Source organism: Zingiber officinale, chromosome 2A (genome assembly GCF_018446385.1).
Source record: "Zingiber officinale cultivar Zhangliang chromosome 2A, Zo_v1.1, whole genome shotgun sequence".
Classification (NCBI taxonomy): domain Eukaryota; kingdom Viridiplantae; phylum Streptophyta; class Magnoliopsida; order Zingiberales; family Zingiberaceae; genus Zingiber; species Zingiber officinale.
In genome coordinates this window covers 43484733-43501781 of record NC_055988.1, presented here as the reverse complement: position 1 = coordinate 43501781, position 17049 = coordinate 43484733, and the positions used below count along the sequence as shown (strand labels likewise).

Below are 17049 nucleotides of genomic sequence, written 5' to 3'. Positions count from 1 at the left end.
CAATCAAAGTAACCACCTGCCTTTGACCATGCCCAGGTATGAGTCTGTCAGAAGGGCTACTGTATCAACCTTTCCATGATGTGACGGCAAGGTCCTCCATCGTGCGATCTTGTGTACGGCCTAATCATCAGACATGCTTTAGCTGATATCCCATATCCCGAGCCGAGCGCATAGACCGCTCGGCCCCCTTTGTACCCTCGCCCTTATCTTGGCCGAACGGACGACCCGCTCGGCCCTTCGATCCTCCTGCCTTGGCGTCGAAAACCCAAACCCTTGGATGGGTTATGTCTAGCTCCGCTCGGACTTACTCAGCTGCTCGGCGTGGCCATTAACCGCTTAGTCAGCCCTTCATCGGTCCTCAAGCTGAGACCCTTCAGGAAATGGGTCCCCCATTCTTACCGCCGGATCATAACGATCCATGAAATATTTTCATGGTGGGTGTATATATTCTCTAATATATACCCATATGTCAACCTGATATCTCATATCCATGACTCGTGAGATTAAGTCATCCGTTGACTTACATGCTAGTCTCAACGCATTAATATTGTCCTTGTATATTAATGCTTGACTAGGAATAGTTAAGAGTAGTGTTCCATGTATATCTATAATATCTCACTATTAATTCAACCAATTGATATGCTGTAGATAAGAACCTACTACCCAAGAACATTATTATACTTATTCAATTGGCACTGAACTGAAATAAATATAATAATCAACTTTGCCTTTTATTAATAATAAAATATAATACAAAATGAGTCATTTACAATCATCTCATAATTGGTACTAAGGCTAATACTAACAGATTTTACTGATTTAATGCCACATGATCTTCCTCCTAAACTACCACCTGACATTACTCTAAACTCAAGGACGAGTTTTTTCAACATGAGATGGCTGATGCAAGAGGATCAGCAAAGTTTTATTATTATTTTTGATAATTTTTACCTTTTTAGTATTTAAGGCATTTTTTGTATTTTAGGTATTCATGACAATTTCTATCTTTATTTTTTAATTTGAGTCCGTTTAGAGATTTTATAATTGTGAGCTTTTTTTCTTTTTATTAGGATCATTTTCCTTTCTTAACAAGTTAGGAATAAAGGTTTATATGTTGGGATTTATTTCCTTTCTTTGATATTAGAGTCTAGAGTCTATATAAACATATGCATAGTTATTTGAGAAATTAAATCTTTGATTATTAAATAATATTTTATTTTTTCAGAAAAATCTGGAAGACAACAGTCATCTCTTCTTATCTTCTCCAAGCCCCCTTCTCGTCAGCCCGCAGCGTCAATAATCGTCATCAAACAAACTATGGTGTAGCAATGGAGTTAGTTTGATCCTTGACTAAAAGGGGAAATGAAAAATCGGTACTGTGTAAACAGAATCAAAAACAAATGGCCAAATACAAAAATGCCCCAAGCTAGGAATTTGAAAAGGCTCTAACTATAGGTGCAAACTTAATTTGCCAGAAACTAAAAACACTTCAGCAATTATTTTAAAAAATAAAATACAATAGTTACAATCAATCAAAAAAATTTTGCTAATTCATATGGCATGATATGGTGTATAACATGGTTTAGTCCCCATCTAGATGTTTCTATCAAAATATTGTAAAACAACCAAAATTCTGCAAAAGGATATATAAAACCAATATAACTACTACTATGATCATTTTTTCATTGATTTGTTACCAACACATATATCTGGAAATTCAAAATGCTGTTAAGAAATCACCATTAATCACTTGTGGATATAATAAATTGATACCATTATAAGGGCCATGTGTGTTGAATACAACCAAAGCGAGCTCAGGGTTTGTTCCACTAAGTTTCTGCAATTTGAAAATACAAAAGCAAGAAGATAATTCACTATTCATGAGAATGTAAATACATACAATATAATTAAGTCACTGGATTCTAAATGTTACAGATAAGCAAGTTATATTCAATTTTTTTTTTTGTATTAGCAAGCTATTTAATGGACAGAAAACTATTGGATCGACAGATAATCCCATTTGAAAGTTGAAAAGACAGTTCTAACTTGGCAAAATGACCATTTGACCTAAGTCACCTAAATTTTCTGTTGCAATTCCATTTGACTGGTAGTGATGAGCTGCCTAAATTTCTTCAGTTACCATGTCTCTCTCAACACAGTGGCACTCCAAATTGTCTCTCCTCCACTTCGCTCTCCCTGTTTCTCCACTCCCTCACCATGTATCTTATTTTCCTCATCCTCCAGCACCCCCTCGTTGGGCGCCTCTTCTGCTTCCTCCTTTCTTTAGTTGACTGGCTCACCATTATCCATTATTAGTGACAAATCTTAATAGAATTAGATGTCAAAATTAGATCCATACTACATATCAAAGGTGCATCTAATATATGATAAGGCACAATTCAAATGAATTAATACTTCAAGTGTCAATTGGTATCAACTAGCATGGACGAATCATATTGTTGTAATCATTGCTGAACATCAATTTTATTCCTTTTAAAAAAAATTAAAAGTTAATTGAACAAAATCAATCATGGTTTAAATTTTCATACTCTCCTAGGAAAAACGCGGAAATGCGAAATTTATCATTCCGCCTGCCACCCGACATCGGCACCATGGGTCAAGCATCGCGATCTCGCGACGACCTCTACGGTTATAGCAACCTCCGTACGAAGGCAGTCGCTGCTCGCAAGACGTTGCGCGGCATGTGGACGTGAGGCAGGGAGAGGTCGATCACCGGTGACAGGAAACAGGAAGAGTGGTGTCAGTGTCGCTACTGCTTGCATGGACGGAAGGGCAATGAGTCAGGCATGCAACAGGGACACAAGAGGTCGCGAACTTAGGTTTTCTAATTAAACTTAGGTTAATAATTTCAATTAATTTTTTTAATATTTAGGTTAATTTTTTTAATATTTAGGTTAATTTTTTTAATATTTAGTTAATATATCTTATATTTAAAAATATCAAAATCATATCTACACGATATGATACGATACAAAAACCGTATCATTTCAGTCATAAATCAAAACTCCAATACGATACGGATCGAGATTTTAAATCATAGAACCAATGCAATATTTTGAGTTTTTTAGATTCATTTAAAGTCGTAGTAGGGCTCGGTTGAGTGCATCCGTACGTGATTAGGGTTAGGTGAGTTCAAAATAAATTAGTTTAGCATTGAACTAAGTTTATTCTTCGAGCACTCAGCCATGTTTGGTTGATTTTAATTGAGGTTTTGGGATGTTAGGATTATTCATATTCCTCTCCTCTCACACCAAGTACTCCACTCCTAGACCTTCACTCTCCCTTCCCCCTTCACATCGCCATCCATCGTGAACCCCTCACCATGCATGACACCAATCGAAGCCAACGCACACGTTGCTCCTCCTCTCTTTTCCTTCAAGAGCCCACCCTAGCATTTTCTCCCTTTCTTGATCTCTCCCAATCTCCCCCTCCCTTTCTCTCTCGTGGGGCCACTCATAGTGTCACGTTGGCCATCTAGGGTCAGAAGCAACCCTATTCCCTCTCTAGCGGACATCCTCCCTTTTCTTGATGCACCACAACTACCTTTGCTCTTACTCTTGTAGATGTTGGTGATTTGTCATCCTTCAAAGCAAGTGTTTTCACTTCTTTCATTCAAGATAGAGAGTGTGAATCCTATCTTCTAGATAAAAATAGACAAATTCAATTAGATTGGGTAAGCAAAGCCTTTATTCCTTGTGAGATTCTCTATTTTATCAAGTAATGAATTTTCTTTCTTCTCTAGATTGATTTCTAGTGGTAGTAATTGTACTTCAAATATGGATCGATTTCCATATCCAACCATGCTCAATTTCATTAAAGAGGGAGTTGTTGGTTTTCCTTGCTTGTGTTATTAAATGGTTACTTGTATTGATTGTTCGAATCGGAAATTCAAGTTATGAGCGATCATAATGCACCTTTTTATCGTCCTCATGGTTGAGGTAAGAATTTGGTCTTATTATATTTTTGTTTGCTCTGCTTTGATGCTTATGTTGTCATATTTTATCTTAGGAGGAATTAAGATTTTTTTGTTGGTATTGAGGGTTGCGTTCTTCCCTCTTGAGTTGTGGTATAGTAATTGGATCAAGATTGAATCCAATGATTTTGAGTATTAGTTGATCCCTAGAGTGTTGTTATTTGGTTTAGTATAATCTTGAGTCTTTCTAAGTTATCCTTATAGTTTTATTTATAAATGCACAACCAAGAGGAGCACACTAACATTGTAAATTTTTAAATCTTTATTTGATACATATTCAAGATGGATTCTTGTTTAAATCTTATTAGTAGATCCATATGTATGAATTAAAATGTGAAAGACTAAATTTATATGGTTTCATATATTATGGAAAATGTTTTAAAAAAGGATTAAAATGTTACTTAACAAGTGAAATGTGTTTTAAATAAATTAATTGATGGTTTTGACTGTGGGTTATATATGATAATTTTGGATAGGACGATCAATATAGTCGACCTCACCTAGTGGGATAAAGTTTAGTTGTTATTCCATGTTCTTCTCATACGTGGATTTTATATTGTTGTCTTCTATGATTTTGTTTTCATGCAATTTTCTTCTTTCTTTACTTTGCACTATGGGTTCACTTTCCTTTTTTCCTTTAACCTTCAAATCCTAATACTTAAGGCAATCTTGGAGGTTGGTTAATATCATGGGACGGTTTTACTCAAAGATGTTCAGTGATAGAGTTTATTCAATTTATTTTCTTTTGTGCATTTTAGTATTTTGGTACTTTAGTGTATTAATTGTGTTGTCTACTTTTGTTAGTCGTGTCATCGTATACTTGTGTCATGAGTATAGTAGAGTTATTATGTTGAGTAGAACATCTTTCTATAATATTAAATAAATTGTTAAGTACTCATGTTTGTTATAGTCTTATACACCCTTGGGGGTATTACTTATGGTCAATGTTCTAAATGGTGGCCAAGGCGGCCACCTAGGCAGAAGGCGGGCATCAACTGCATCGCCTTTACCATAGGCAATACTTTAGTTGGTCGAGTCGAGGCTGGTGAGGCTAGCGAGGCAATAGGTCCAGGCGTGTCGCGCAAGTCCGACGATGAGTCCGGACTCATCAAGTGGGCCCGGATGCGTCGCCGAGCCCGGAAACGTCGCCGGAGCCCAGCGACAAGCCCGGACGCATTGCCCGAGACCGACGACAGGCCCAAACGTGTCACCCGAGCTCGGCGAGGAGCCCGGACATGTCGCTCAGGCCGGCGACGAGCTCGAAAGTGCCACCCGAACCTGGCAACGAGCTCGAATGCGTCGCCCGAGCTCGACGAGAGCTCGTATGTGTCGCCCAAGCCTAATAACGAGCTCGAACACGTCACTTGGGTCCAACAATGAGCTCAAACGAGTCACCCGGGCCCGATGACGATCTCAGACGCTTCGCCTAGGCCAACAACAAGCTCACAAGCGTCACCCGGGCTCAGTGACTCATCCGGATGCATCGCATGGTCCAACGACACGTCTGAACTCGCCGTGCAGGCTAGCATAATGGTCAGAGGAGTTAGGTTAGGATTTAATTAAATTACTTTATGTTAATAATTTTAATCAACTCGTAAGTATGATTGAATAATTTAAATAGGCTTAATTAAAACCTAATAAAACTATCTCATTAATTTAATATATATTTTTAAAAATATTTTTTTATTTTTAATTCAACCAACTAGGCGGTACCGCCATTTATAACACTGCTTATGGTTTTTGATGTAATGATGGATATTATCCGAGTAGAGAGACTATCCCTTATATAGGGATGGAAGCTTGTAGATTGTGACAAGCTATGTTTATAGACATGTGAAGAAGTCAATTCTAATATTGAATATTCTAAGAACATTACTTAATATAGATCTTAAAAAATTATAGGATTGAGGTCACTAGGGTGTTACAAGAATCAAAGTTGTCATATGATACGCCCTCAATTTGGTATTAGTGAACCATAATCACTAGTAATGATGTTTGCAAATTGTTCTAACTTATTGCCCCAAAAGTTTAATACAACTAATTAATAATTGTTATATCCTTATATTTTAAGAAGCAAGCTAAGCAAAAGAGAAGTTTTAGTCAATCAAAGCATGTTGAGTGTTAATACAACACGGTATTGACACATAAGACCAAAAATCCAAATATGGATATTTAAACACTCAAATGAATGTATAACATTTACTACATTTCCTAAATGAAAATTCGATGGATTATAATCTTGTTTGGTATACAGTAGCGCAGCCAAAATTTATCATTCCACTTCTAGATTGAGAAGCAACACAATAGAATATGGTGATAGTGGCAACGACAGCAACAGCACATAGTAGCATAGACAATGAAGTTTTTTTTGACAATGGTCATAAAGAGATAAGAGGAGAGTCGAGAATAAAGCATCTTGTAACACAATGGTAAAGAGTAGTAGCGTCTCAATGAATCAAGCAAAGGTGAAGCATTTCACTAGATGAGAATGGAAGTACTTATTTAGGATGAGTATGCTCCATCACGATAAAGTAATAGTCACCACACCTTGCACAGACAACTTCTTACAATTACAAGAAAATAAGGCAATTTTATTTATGGAATACCACATACTACTACTACTCTAGAAATTGTTGTTCCATGAAACATGATCACTAAGGAGCTTGATTAGGACAGCAATGGCAGTAGCTTTTTCATCTATACTAATGTCTCAGTCAACTCTTCATGGAATTGATTATATTTGGCGAAGATACCGTGGAAGAATCAAAACCTACAACTAGTCATCAATCTAGTTAGAACTCAAATTCCAATCATTAAAAGTATTCATGATTCAACTTAAACTTAACACTGCCAACCTTCAGTCACAGGAACAGATAAAGTTTATTCGAGAAATTTGAATAGATGTGTATGATTCAATAGTCATGGATGATCATTTGAATATAGCAATATTTGATGATTACTTAATTTATGCCTCACCTTTCTGCTTCACTCATATAAATCAGTTGGCAATTGAAGATGTAACAGGTAGGTAAAAGCATATTGAAAAAATGGTGATTATTGTAATCAATGGTCTTTTAAGATATGTGAATGAATGATATTAGTGATATAGAACACTGGCATGTAAGTTTTAAATCAATCTATACAATGAACATATCAAGTTCCAAAAACACATTATCAACAAAGAAATTAGCATGAAATACAGGGAGAATAATTGTTACAATCAATAATTGAACAAAAATGATAGCTTACAAACTCCAAGGATTCCTAAAAACTCTCATTTGTTAGAAGCATACCTGCCCAGTTAACTCATTCCCATAATAGCACCTACATTAGTCCAACATGTTCATGGATCAATTCTCAAAAGTAAAAGCTAATGGTAGCCAATGCAGAAGCACTAACAAACACTGATCTGATCCATAAAAGATAAAACATTAGATATCAACCAAGTCATTCAAAAAATGAGTATATAATAGTTGTTAGGTATGTGAAAGGAGTTTGAGGCACAGCCCACCAACGAAGGGCTATGTGAAATGCAAAACTAAACAAATATACCATATAAAGGTGGTGAGAAGTTATAGAAAAGAAAGAACGAATACAGTTAAAAAAAATTAAATAAATGGTGAAAAAGAATAATTTCCTTCTTATAGTATAAAATTACAAATGCTACACTTTGTGATTCTTATTTCTGCATTGTTCAAATAATTGGAAAACAATATTTGATAGCACTGAGAAGATCTACATACCTAGTGATTAGTGATACAAGAAACACCCACAATTACTCTCACATAGAGAAGTGATTCAAGACGGCCAATTAGAAATTCTTGCAATAGTATGATATGCTTGAAGGTTGTTGCAGAAAAACTATGATTCTTGTTTCAGATGTGGACTGCAATTATAACAATTTTCTTCTTAACTCAAACCCAACAGTGGCAATACAGCACACTGTTAAAATCATAGCATTCCTTCCATGTTGGCATTGGTCATTGTTAGCTTAAGATTTCGTGCCTAAGTTATCAATAGCATCACAAATCTGATGATAAATAAATATACTGATGAAGTTATAAAAGCCATATATATAGAGTTAATATTATCATGATAGCTTAAATTACAAAAGAGGAAAATTTAACAGTGTCATGTAGCAAAAGCTCAGAGCACTCCTAAACATCTCGTTAGACTTCTTAAAACCTCTAGAAAATCTTCAACATTTAGCCAGCCAAACCATAACCTACAGAAATCAGCCTAACCCTGCATATTTTTATGCTCAATTCAGGCAAACAATTGGTAGGATACTGCATCAGCACAGTGATCCATGGACTGGTCACCAAAATAGCCATACAGAGTATCAATATAAGGTTATGTTTATTCTCCATATCTGTCCAACAGCTATATCACTCATGTTTCTACCTGAAGGCAACATTCAATGCATTAATCAACACATCCATCATGAACCTTAGCAAGTGATAAAGCAATGTTTTCCGTCCTCATACTGATTGAAGAGATCTTTGAAGCTTAAGTTGTGCAAATATTTCTAGCCTATTTGGCATCAATCCTTGGAAGCCAAAGAAGCCGTTACCTGGGATCAAATCCAGAAGAAGAAAGCCAAGAGGAGCATCTATAACTGGGCAAATATAAACCCCTTGATTTGGCCCTAGTCCTATTTTCTCTTCCAGTTGATTTTCAAGCTACACCCTTGTATTTGAGACTTTTCATGTTCCCATTCACACTTGGTTGCGAGCACTGAATTATTGTTTTTGGTTTTGCTTGTAAATCCTGCATTGTGTTAATTCATCATTGTTCATGGGCTGTTATCAGTTGTTGCAAGGAGCAATTACGAGAATGTCATCTTCCCAAAGGAAACTTAGTGTTTGCCACAGAATGTGGCTTAACAACCACCCAAGGTGAAGTAAGAAAGATTTAGCAAATAAAACACCAACTTGTTTCAGTCATGAGAACATAGAAAAATGGAATCTTTTGCAAGTCTAAGTAAACATTTTGTTTCTTTGTGGAGAAAGGGTGAGGGAAAGAAAGAGGGGAAAGGGAAGAGAGAAAGGGAAAAAGTTTCATTTTGTTTTCTTGGAAGAAATGTAGGAAGGGAAAGAAAGAGGGAGCAGGAGCAAAATAAAGGGCAATCCGGTGCACGAAATTCCCGCCATGTGGGGTCCTGGGGAAGGATCCATTGTACGCAGTCTTACCCGACTTTTTACAAGAGTTCGTTTCCAGGATTCAAACCCGTGACCTTTAACAACAACTTTACCATTGCGCCAAGGTTCCCCTTCTAAGCAAAAGCAAAAATATTTTTCCAAAATTGAGAGAAAAGCCATTAGCTATGGCCAGATGATCCATAAATATAAGAGAAATTTAATAAACATTTGTTTTAGTATTATTTATAGACTTTAAATAAAAGGGCAAACATGGCTGGATGATAATTGTGCTTCATACTAGTATGATTATTCATTTTATTATGTTACTTAAAAAATGATTGCTTTAACTCCGCCCGTGACGAACCAGTCATGGTTGGTTCCAAGCCGCAATAAAAGAGGAGGGTTGCGTTAAGTTGTCAGTCAACGTTAAAACTATAACAAATATTTAATAAATGGATCTATTAAACTATTGTACTAATATTAGATTGTTCCCTAGAAGGAACGCGTTACAGGGTCCGATTATAACATCTCGACAAGGACCGCTACATCTCCAGAACTCAAGTGCAGTACTAAATATGCAAGAGTTTACGTTACAGGATGTAATGTATCGGCAAAGACCGTTACATCTCCATGAGAACTTGGGTGTAGTGTTAAATAGGCAAGAGTTCTCACACTATAGGTTGGATAAGAACAAATATGATAGAAAAACTAATAATATGAGATTTGGAACATGGAACATACGAACCCGGTAAATCAATGAAAGTAGTAGATACAATGATTAGAAGAATAATTAGTATTTTGTGTGTACAAGAGACAAAATGGGTAGACGAGAAGGCAAAACTGATAGAGAACTCGAGTTTTAAGTTATGGTAAAGTAAAATAAGAAATTGAGTGGGTATTGTTGTAGATAGTTCGTTAAATGATGAAGTTGTAGGAGTAGTTAGAAAGGAGATATAATTATAGCCCTCAAAATAATAGTGATGAAATAAACTATGAACATAATTAGCATGTATGCACCGCAAGTAGGATTTGATGAAGCTACCAAATCAAAATTTTGAGACGACTTAGATGAAATATTACATAACATTCCGCCAAGTGAAATAATTTTAATAGAAGACAATCTAAATAAACATGTCGAAGTGAAAAATGAAGAATATGAGAGGGTACATGAGGGTTATGGGTTTGGAACAAGAAATGAGAAAGGAAAAACTATATTAGATATTTCGATAGCATATGACCTTATATTAGCTAATATGTTTTTTTAAGAAAAGAGAAGAACACTTAGTCACGTTCAACAGTGAGAATAATAAATCGCAAATTGACTTTATTATGGTTAGGAAAATGATAAAAAGACTTGTAAAGATTGCAAGGCCATCTCTGGAGAAAACTTAACTACCCAACATACGTTAGTAGTGTTGAATATACACCTCAAATATAGTATCAATAGAAAGAAAATATATACAATTCATAAAATTAAGTGGTGGAAGTTAAAGGATGATGTAAAGCAAAATATATTTAAGGAGAAGGTGGGAGTACAAGCATTAGGTGAAATATACGATGATTCTAATACGACATGGGATAAAATGGTTTCAAAGTTGAAAATAATAGCTAAGAGTGTACTCGGTGGGTCAAAAGGACATGCACCACTAAGGAATCTTGGTGGTGGAATAAAAAAGAACAAGAAAAAGTGAAGGAAAAACGAATAGCTTATAAGGAATTATATATTTATAAAAACAAGAAAATTTTAAAAAAATATATAATAGCCAAGAAAAAAGATAAGAAAATAATGAATAAAGTAAAGAATGAAACTTTTGAACGATTATATCAAAAATTGGATATAAAAGAAGGGAAAAGAGACATTTATACAATAGCTAAAGGGAGAGAAAGGAAGACAAGAGATCTTATCCAAATAAAATGTATTAAAGATTAATGTAATATGGTACTAATAAACGATGGAGAAATAAAAGAATGGTGAAAGAGGTATTTTTATCAACTTTTTAATGAAGATTTAGGTGACCAACTTAACTTAGGTAATTTAAGTAGGTCAAATGAATATAAAAATTTAAATTTTTAGCTTAGAATTCAAACTTCAGAATTAGAACAAGTTTAAATGGGATGCACAATGGAAAAGTCGTTGAATCAGATGATATTCCGATAGAGGTATGGAAGTCTCTAAGGAAAAAAGGTATTGAATGGCTTACAAAATTATTTAACATGATATTGAAAATGAAAAAAAAATGCTTGAGAGGATAGGAACTCTACTCTAGTTCCCTTATATAAGAACAAAGGAGACATATAAAATTGTTCAAACTATAGGGATATTAAACTAATAAGTCATACCATAAAACTTTGAAAAAAAATAATAAAAAAAAATTAAGGAATGAGACCACAGTGATTGAAAATCAATTTGGGTTCATGTCTAAGGTCGACAATAGAAGTTATACATCTTCTTAGGCAATTAATTGAAAATATTGGGAGCAAAAACAATATCTGCACATGGTATTCATTGACGTAGAAAAAACTTATGATAGAGACTGAAGAGAAATTATATGGAGAATTCTATAAAAGAGATGTGTTAACGTAACATATATTGAACTAATTAAGATATGTACGAGGATGTAACGACTAGAGTAAAGAGTTCATGTGGAGTAACTGAAGTATTTCCAATAAAGATAGGTTACATCCAGGATCAGCTCTAAGTCTCTATCTTTTTACACTAATTATGGGCGAACTCACTGCACACATTGTACCGTGGTGCATGTTGTTTGCAGATGCTATTATTTTGGTAAATGAAACACGTGAAAGAGAAAATGCTAAACTAGAATCTTGGCGGGAAACACTAGAAGGGAAAGGTTTTAGGTTTAGTAGAATAAAGACAGAATATATAGAATTTAAGTTTAGCAATATTAGACATAATGAGACAATTGTTAAGATAAGAGATGACAAGAACCGAGAGCTTTAGATATTTAGGATCATTTTTGTAAAATGATGGAGATTGAGAATGAGGTCTTATATAGAATATAATCAGGATGGTTGAAATAGAGGAGAACGTGACTGTAAAGTACCTCTAAAACTTAAAGGAAAATTTTACAAAAGCACAGTTAGACCTTATATGCTAAATGGAGCTGAATATTGAGCTATGACTCGAGCACATGAGCAAAAGATAAGAATTGTAGAGATGAGGATGTTAAGGTGGATATGTGGACTTACGAGAATGTACAAAATAAAAAAATGAGAACATCAGAGAGAAAGTCGGAGTTGCATCTATTAAGGGAAAAATCCGAGAGACACATTTAAGATGGCACGGGCATGTACTTAGATGACTAATAAATGTTCTAGTTAGGCGATGTAAAACTATGACAAACACGCATATCAAACGAGAAAGACCAAAAAAAGACTTGGTTAGCAACAATAAAATAAGATAAAATTTATTTAAGTATAAATGATGATATAGTAGAAGATAGAGCTCAATGGCGTAAAAGGATCTATATAGCCGACCCCACCTAGTGGGATAAGACTTGGTTGTTGTTGTACTTAAAAAATGATTACTTTCTTTCCTTTCAAGAAAACAGAAACAGAAATTTTTACACATTTTTTTTCTCCAAGGAAACAACATAAGATAATCACTTCATCGTTTCTCTTCTACTGACTTTATTTCCCAAGAACATTTCTATCTTTTCCAATTTTATTTCACGCCCTAGAAACATGGCATAATAAATAGCTTATGAAATCCTAGAAAAGGATCCTAGGTAAAGAATGAATTCATTTGAGGAACCTCTTTAAATATTTCTGCTCCAAGTTGAGTTAATAGCATGATAACTTAATTATTATACTTGTTAAGTAGTTGAGCTATTGGTTGGATCTTGTTAAGAGCTTAACACTTCAATTATATATTCATTTGAGGAACCTCTTTAAATATTTCTGCTCCAAGTTGAGTTAATAGCATGATAACTTAATTATTATACTTGTTAAGTAGTTGAGCTATTGGTTGGATCTTGTTAAGAGCTTAACACTTCAATTATATAGATAATTGAAACATTCAAAGTGATACACTAGGCACTAAATTTACATATTTGATATGTTGGTATTAGTTCATAAAACCACTTAGTTCTTGTTAATCTAGTTAGGTGATGCTTTCTAATAGAAAACAAATACTGTGGAAGTTCTTACTAAACTTCAAAGTGTCACCTCATAGCATCAATGAAGTTGCACTCAGTAATCAAGAATTAACATAAAAAATCACACTAGTGCATATTCTTTGGATGGTAGAACCAAGCAACTATCACCAGTGTCCACAAATGTCACAAAGTCCAAAAAAAACCTATACAATGCAATAAAGTCTATTAGGAGTTCATTTTCCCTTCATCATAATACATCATATTGCATATTGATCTTTTTCCAGAATGTCTGATATCTTAATAGCTGAAGTTTTTTGCCTATATAATTTCAAACCTTGTGCGATACTCTTTTCTTTCTAGCTCTAGTGAAGTTGGAAGATAAAAAATCAAGCAGTAGTAGACAGTGGCGAGAAAAAGGAAAATGGGCATAAACATATGGTTTACAGCAATCATGAAAAAATCAAAATTTTGTATTGTTATTTTCTCCACCTTTTGTTCTGATTTTTCTCCTTAAATCAGAATAATATAGTAATGATTCATCTATTCCACCTCCCTCTGCTCTTCTTTTTCCTCCTTTAGAGAAAAAAAGAGGAGAGTCGGAGAAATTTGACCTACACTATCTGAGCTCCATTGGTTTCAATTGATTCCAAGTAGAAATCAAACTCTATTGGTACAAATGTACCACAAATCTTATATTTTATAACAACAAATAGTGTACAGAAGCAAAATGACAGATGATTAACGAAGTAACCAAGAAAATGCAGTATTTGCCTCCTAATACTTTTCCTACACTTTCTTGCGTTGATCAAATACCCTTACCCATTTCATACAAAAAGTAATGTGTTAAATCATTGAAGCACTTCTCTCTCCTAGCCATAAATTCAATTTGTTAGTAAGTCACTTTGTATTTACACATTTCGTAGACTTGGCCAAGGTTTTTAATTATCACATAAAACTCTTCAGAACTCTTCCTTCACTAAAAAACAATTGAATAAAATCCTCGTAGAACTATTTAAGCAGACTTGGCTTTTAGATGAACTAGCTTTCGATCGTCCCAAGACGGTTTTTCAGAACGCACGCTCTCAGCTATCGGTCTCTAGAAAGCAAGGAAGTAGCAAAAACATAGGCATAATTTTTTTTAATTATAAAGGAAAGTGGAAGGAGAAAAGCTTCCAAAACCAAGGCTAAAATTCAGGAAGCCAAACGAAGGAAGCCTGTTCAGGAGTATGGGAAGGGATGGCCGACCTGATGATCTTATCGAGGTAATCGTTGAGGATGGTCTGCCAATAGGGGCCAAGGGCAGCCGTCCCTTCCACCACCACGATCAGCTGCTTTTCCGCCATTCTCCTCCTGGGCTTTGTTGACTTGGTAGGGAGAGAGAGAAGGGAAGCGAACAACCGCACGCTCGCACCCGATTGATCGAGTCACTCGTAACAAACCTAGCAAGGATTTCTTATCGTCAAAATATCTAAATATTTTTTAGAATTTTGTAAATTATAATAATATGCAAAGAGATAAAATTGACCATTAAATTTTATCCCATAAAATTTAAATTTATAAATATCTAAAAATTTATTATCATTAATCAAATTTTTTTGATTGTATTTATCATAATTTTTTATTATTTAATTGTAGCATGTTATATATATATATATATTTTTTTATTGTATTTATCATAATTTTGTATTATTTAATTGTAGCATGTTATATATATATATATATATATATATATATATATATATATATATATATATATATATATATATTCTTACCTATTTCTTTGGAAATTTTTTTTAATAGTACAATCTTGATTTTGTTTTTATATATAATGATATATACAACAATTAACAATGCAATAATATTTACAAGAAATTATAAATAATGCAATAATATTTACAATAAATTATAAATATTTTGTTGGGATCTTTGTTCTGGTGCAATCTAAGAGCAGGTAGAATGACGGTATACTACCGTTTTAGTTGAGTCGATGATAGAGTTAGACTCTATCTCTTTAAGACGAATTTACCCCGCACATGGTGCTCACGGAACACGGCAATCGTCTCCCAAGATACAACGACTTTATCTTGCAATAGCAGCACTGCAAATCGCAAAACCTCCGAACTGAAGAAGGCTTCTTGAACTCTCCAATGCAAGTATAGAATGCAATGATTGCTTTGTTTGGAAGGAATTGAGTGAATGAAATGAAGATGTGAGGGACTTTATTTATACTAAATAAAGGGGTATAAAAATCTCTTGGTTCAATTAGATCTCATCCATCCATTTTGAATTGGATGATGTAAATCGCATCCTTTCCTAAGAGACATACTATCTCTTCATTAAATGTCACCCTTTAACTATCCAAAAGACACTTAAACCTTTTAATTTTTCATTTATAGTTTCTAACAATCCCCGACATAAATGAAAATTGATGCATGCATGTTATCACTTAAGGAGAGTTCAATCGATAAGTCAATGTATCCGGAGGGGTAGCTTGTGGCTTTGAACCTTCCATAGTGGAATGCTATCGAGCATACTAAGCTGCGCATGAACATGATGTCTTGAACTGCTCAATTGTTTATGTATACTAAGACAATAACACCCACATAGAGACTTATCTCACCTACTTTTAGTTCTCATGGTTGGTTCTGTTTTGGTCATGGTCACCATCTTGGATTCATGAGTGTTTCATTGAAGCGGTCAGTCTTTACACTCATATAGGTGATACTTCTATCAAGAGTTTCCTACCATACCCCACCTTATAAAGGTATAGAAGTCATTAAAAGCATACGCTTAACATTACTATATATGGTAGGATATAGCATAAGTTCATCCTAGGATTGGGATAGAGATAATATATCTCGTATGCTATAACACAACTTCTGTAACTTCGTTGTCTCATTGAACCAAGATCTTGGAATCTCCAGTCAATAAGGTTAGGTTACCGCTACAATCATTTTAGTTGTAGATTTTTAGTCTCATTCCTCTCAATGAGCAATATACTTGATCTCGACTTAGCCCCTTCGTAAGAGGGTCTACCAATCTTTTGATTTGACATAGTTGATTGCAATCACTCTGTTCGAGATCAACTACCTAATGGTATTATGTCTGCAACATATATGTCGAAACTTACCATTATACATATTACTCTATGCCCTTCCAATCATCGATTAACTATCATAGTGTATAAGTACGGCGGACACAGATTTCGTCCAGCTCGAAATATCTTCCAAGAAATTTCTTAGTCATTCAGCTTCTTCTGTTGCTTTGTCTAGTGCTATAAACTCAGATTCCATAGTTGACCGAGCAATGCATGTCTGCTTTATGGATTTCCAAGATATCACTCCTCCATTGATTGTGAATACATACCCACTAGTGGATTTGGAATCTTTTGTATCTGATATCTAATTAGCATCACAATATCCCTCTAAGACAGCGAGATACGTTCCATAATGTAATATGTAGTTTATAGTATATTTCAAATATCTAAGAACTCGCATCAGTACTTTCCAATAGGTGTTGTTTGGATTACTCATAAAATGACTCAACTTGTTTACCACACAAGCAATATCTGGACGTGTGCAGTTTACGAGATACATTAAATTGCCTATTAACCGAAAATATTCCAATTGCGATATGGGCTCACCATGATTTTTCACTAAGTGTTGACTTAGATCCAGAGGTATTTTTACTGTAGAGAGATCGTACGCATTGAATATTTTCAACACTAACTCTATATAATAGGATTGTGTTAAAACTATCACATCGGATGTCCTGAGAATTTTAATTCCCAATATAA

At 34.5% G+C, this 17049-nt stretch overlaps 1 protein-coding gene across 2 annotated transcripts in view; it reads right to left on the bottom strand.

Moving 5' to 3' along the window:
• Positions 1-14691, bottom strand: part of LOC122041077 (mediator of RNA polymerase II transcription subunit 25-like) — a 90299-nt gene extending 75608 nt beyond the window's left edge. For both annotated transcript variants that reach the window (XM_042600644.1, XM_042600645.1), the window contains exons 1-3: positions 14499-14691; positions 7288-7318; positions 1774-1837 (exon numbers count right to left, since the gene is read on the bottom strand). In XM_042600644.1, coding sequence (XP_042456578.1) covers positions 1774-1837; positions 7288-7318; positions 14499-14596 — 193 coding nt within the window. In that variant the 5' untranslated portion in view covers positions 14597-14691. The remainder of the gene's footprint in view (positions 1-1773; positions 1838-7287; positions 7319-14498) is intronic.
• Positions 14692-17049: the final 2358 nt, after the last annotated feature.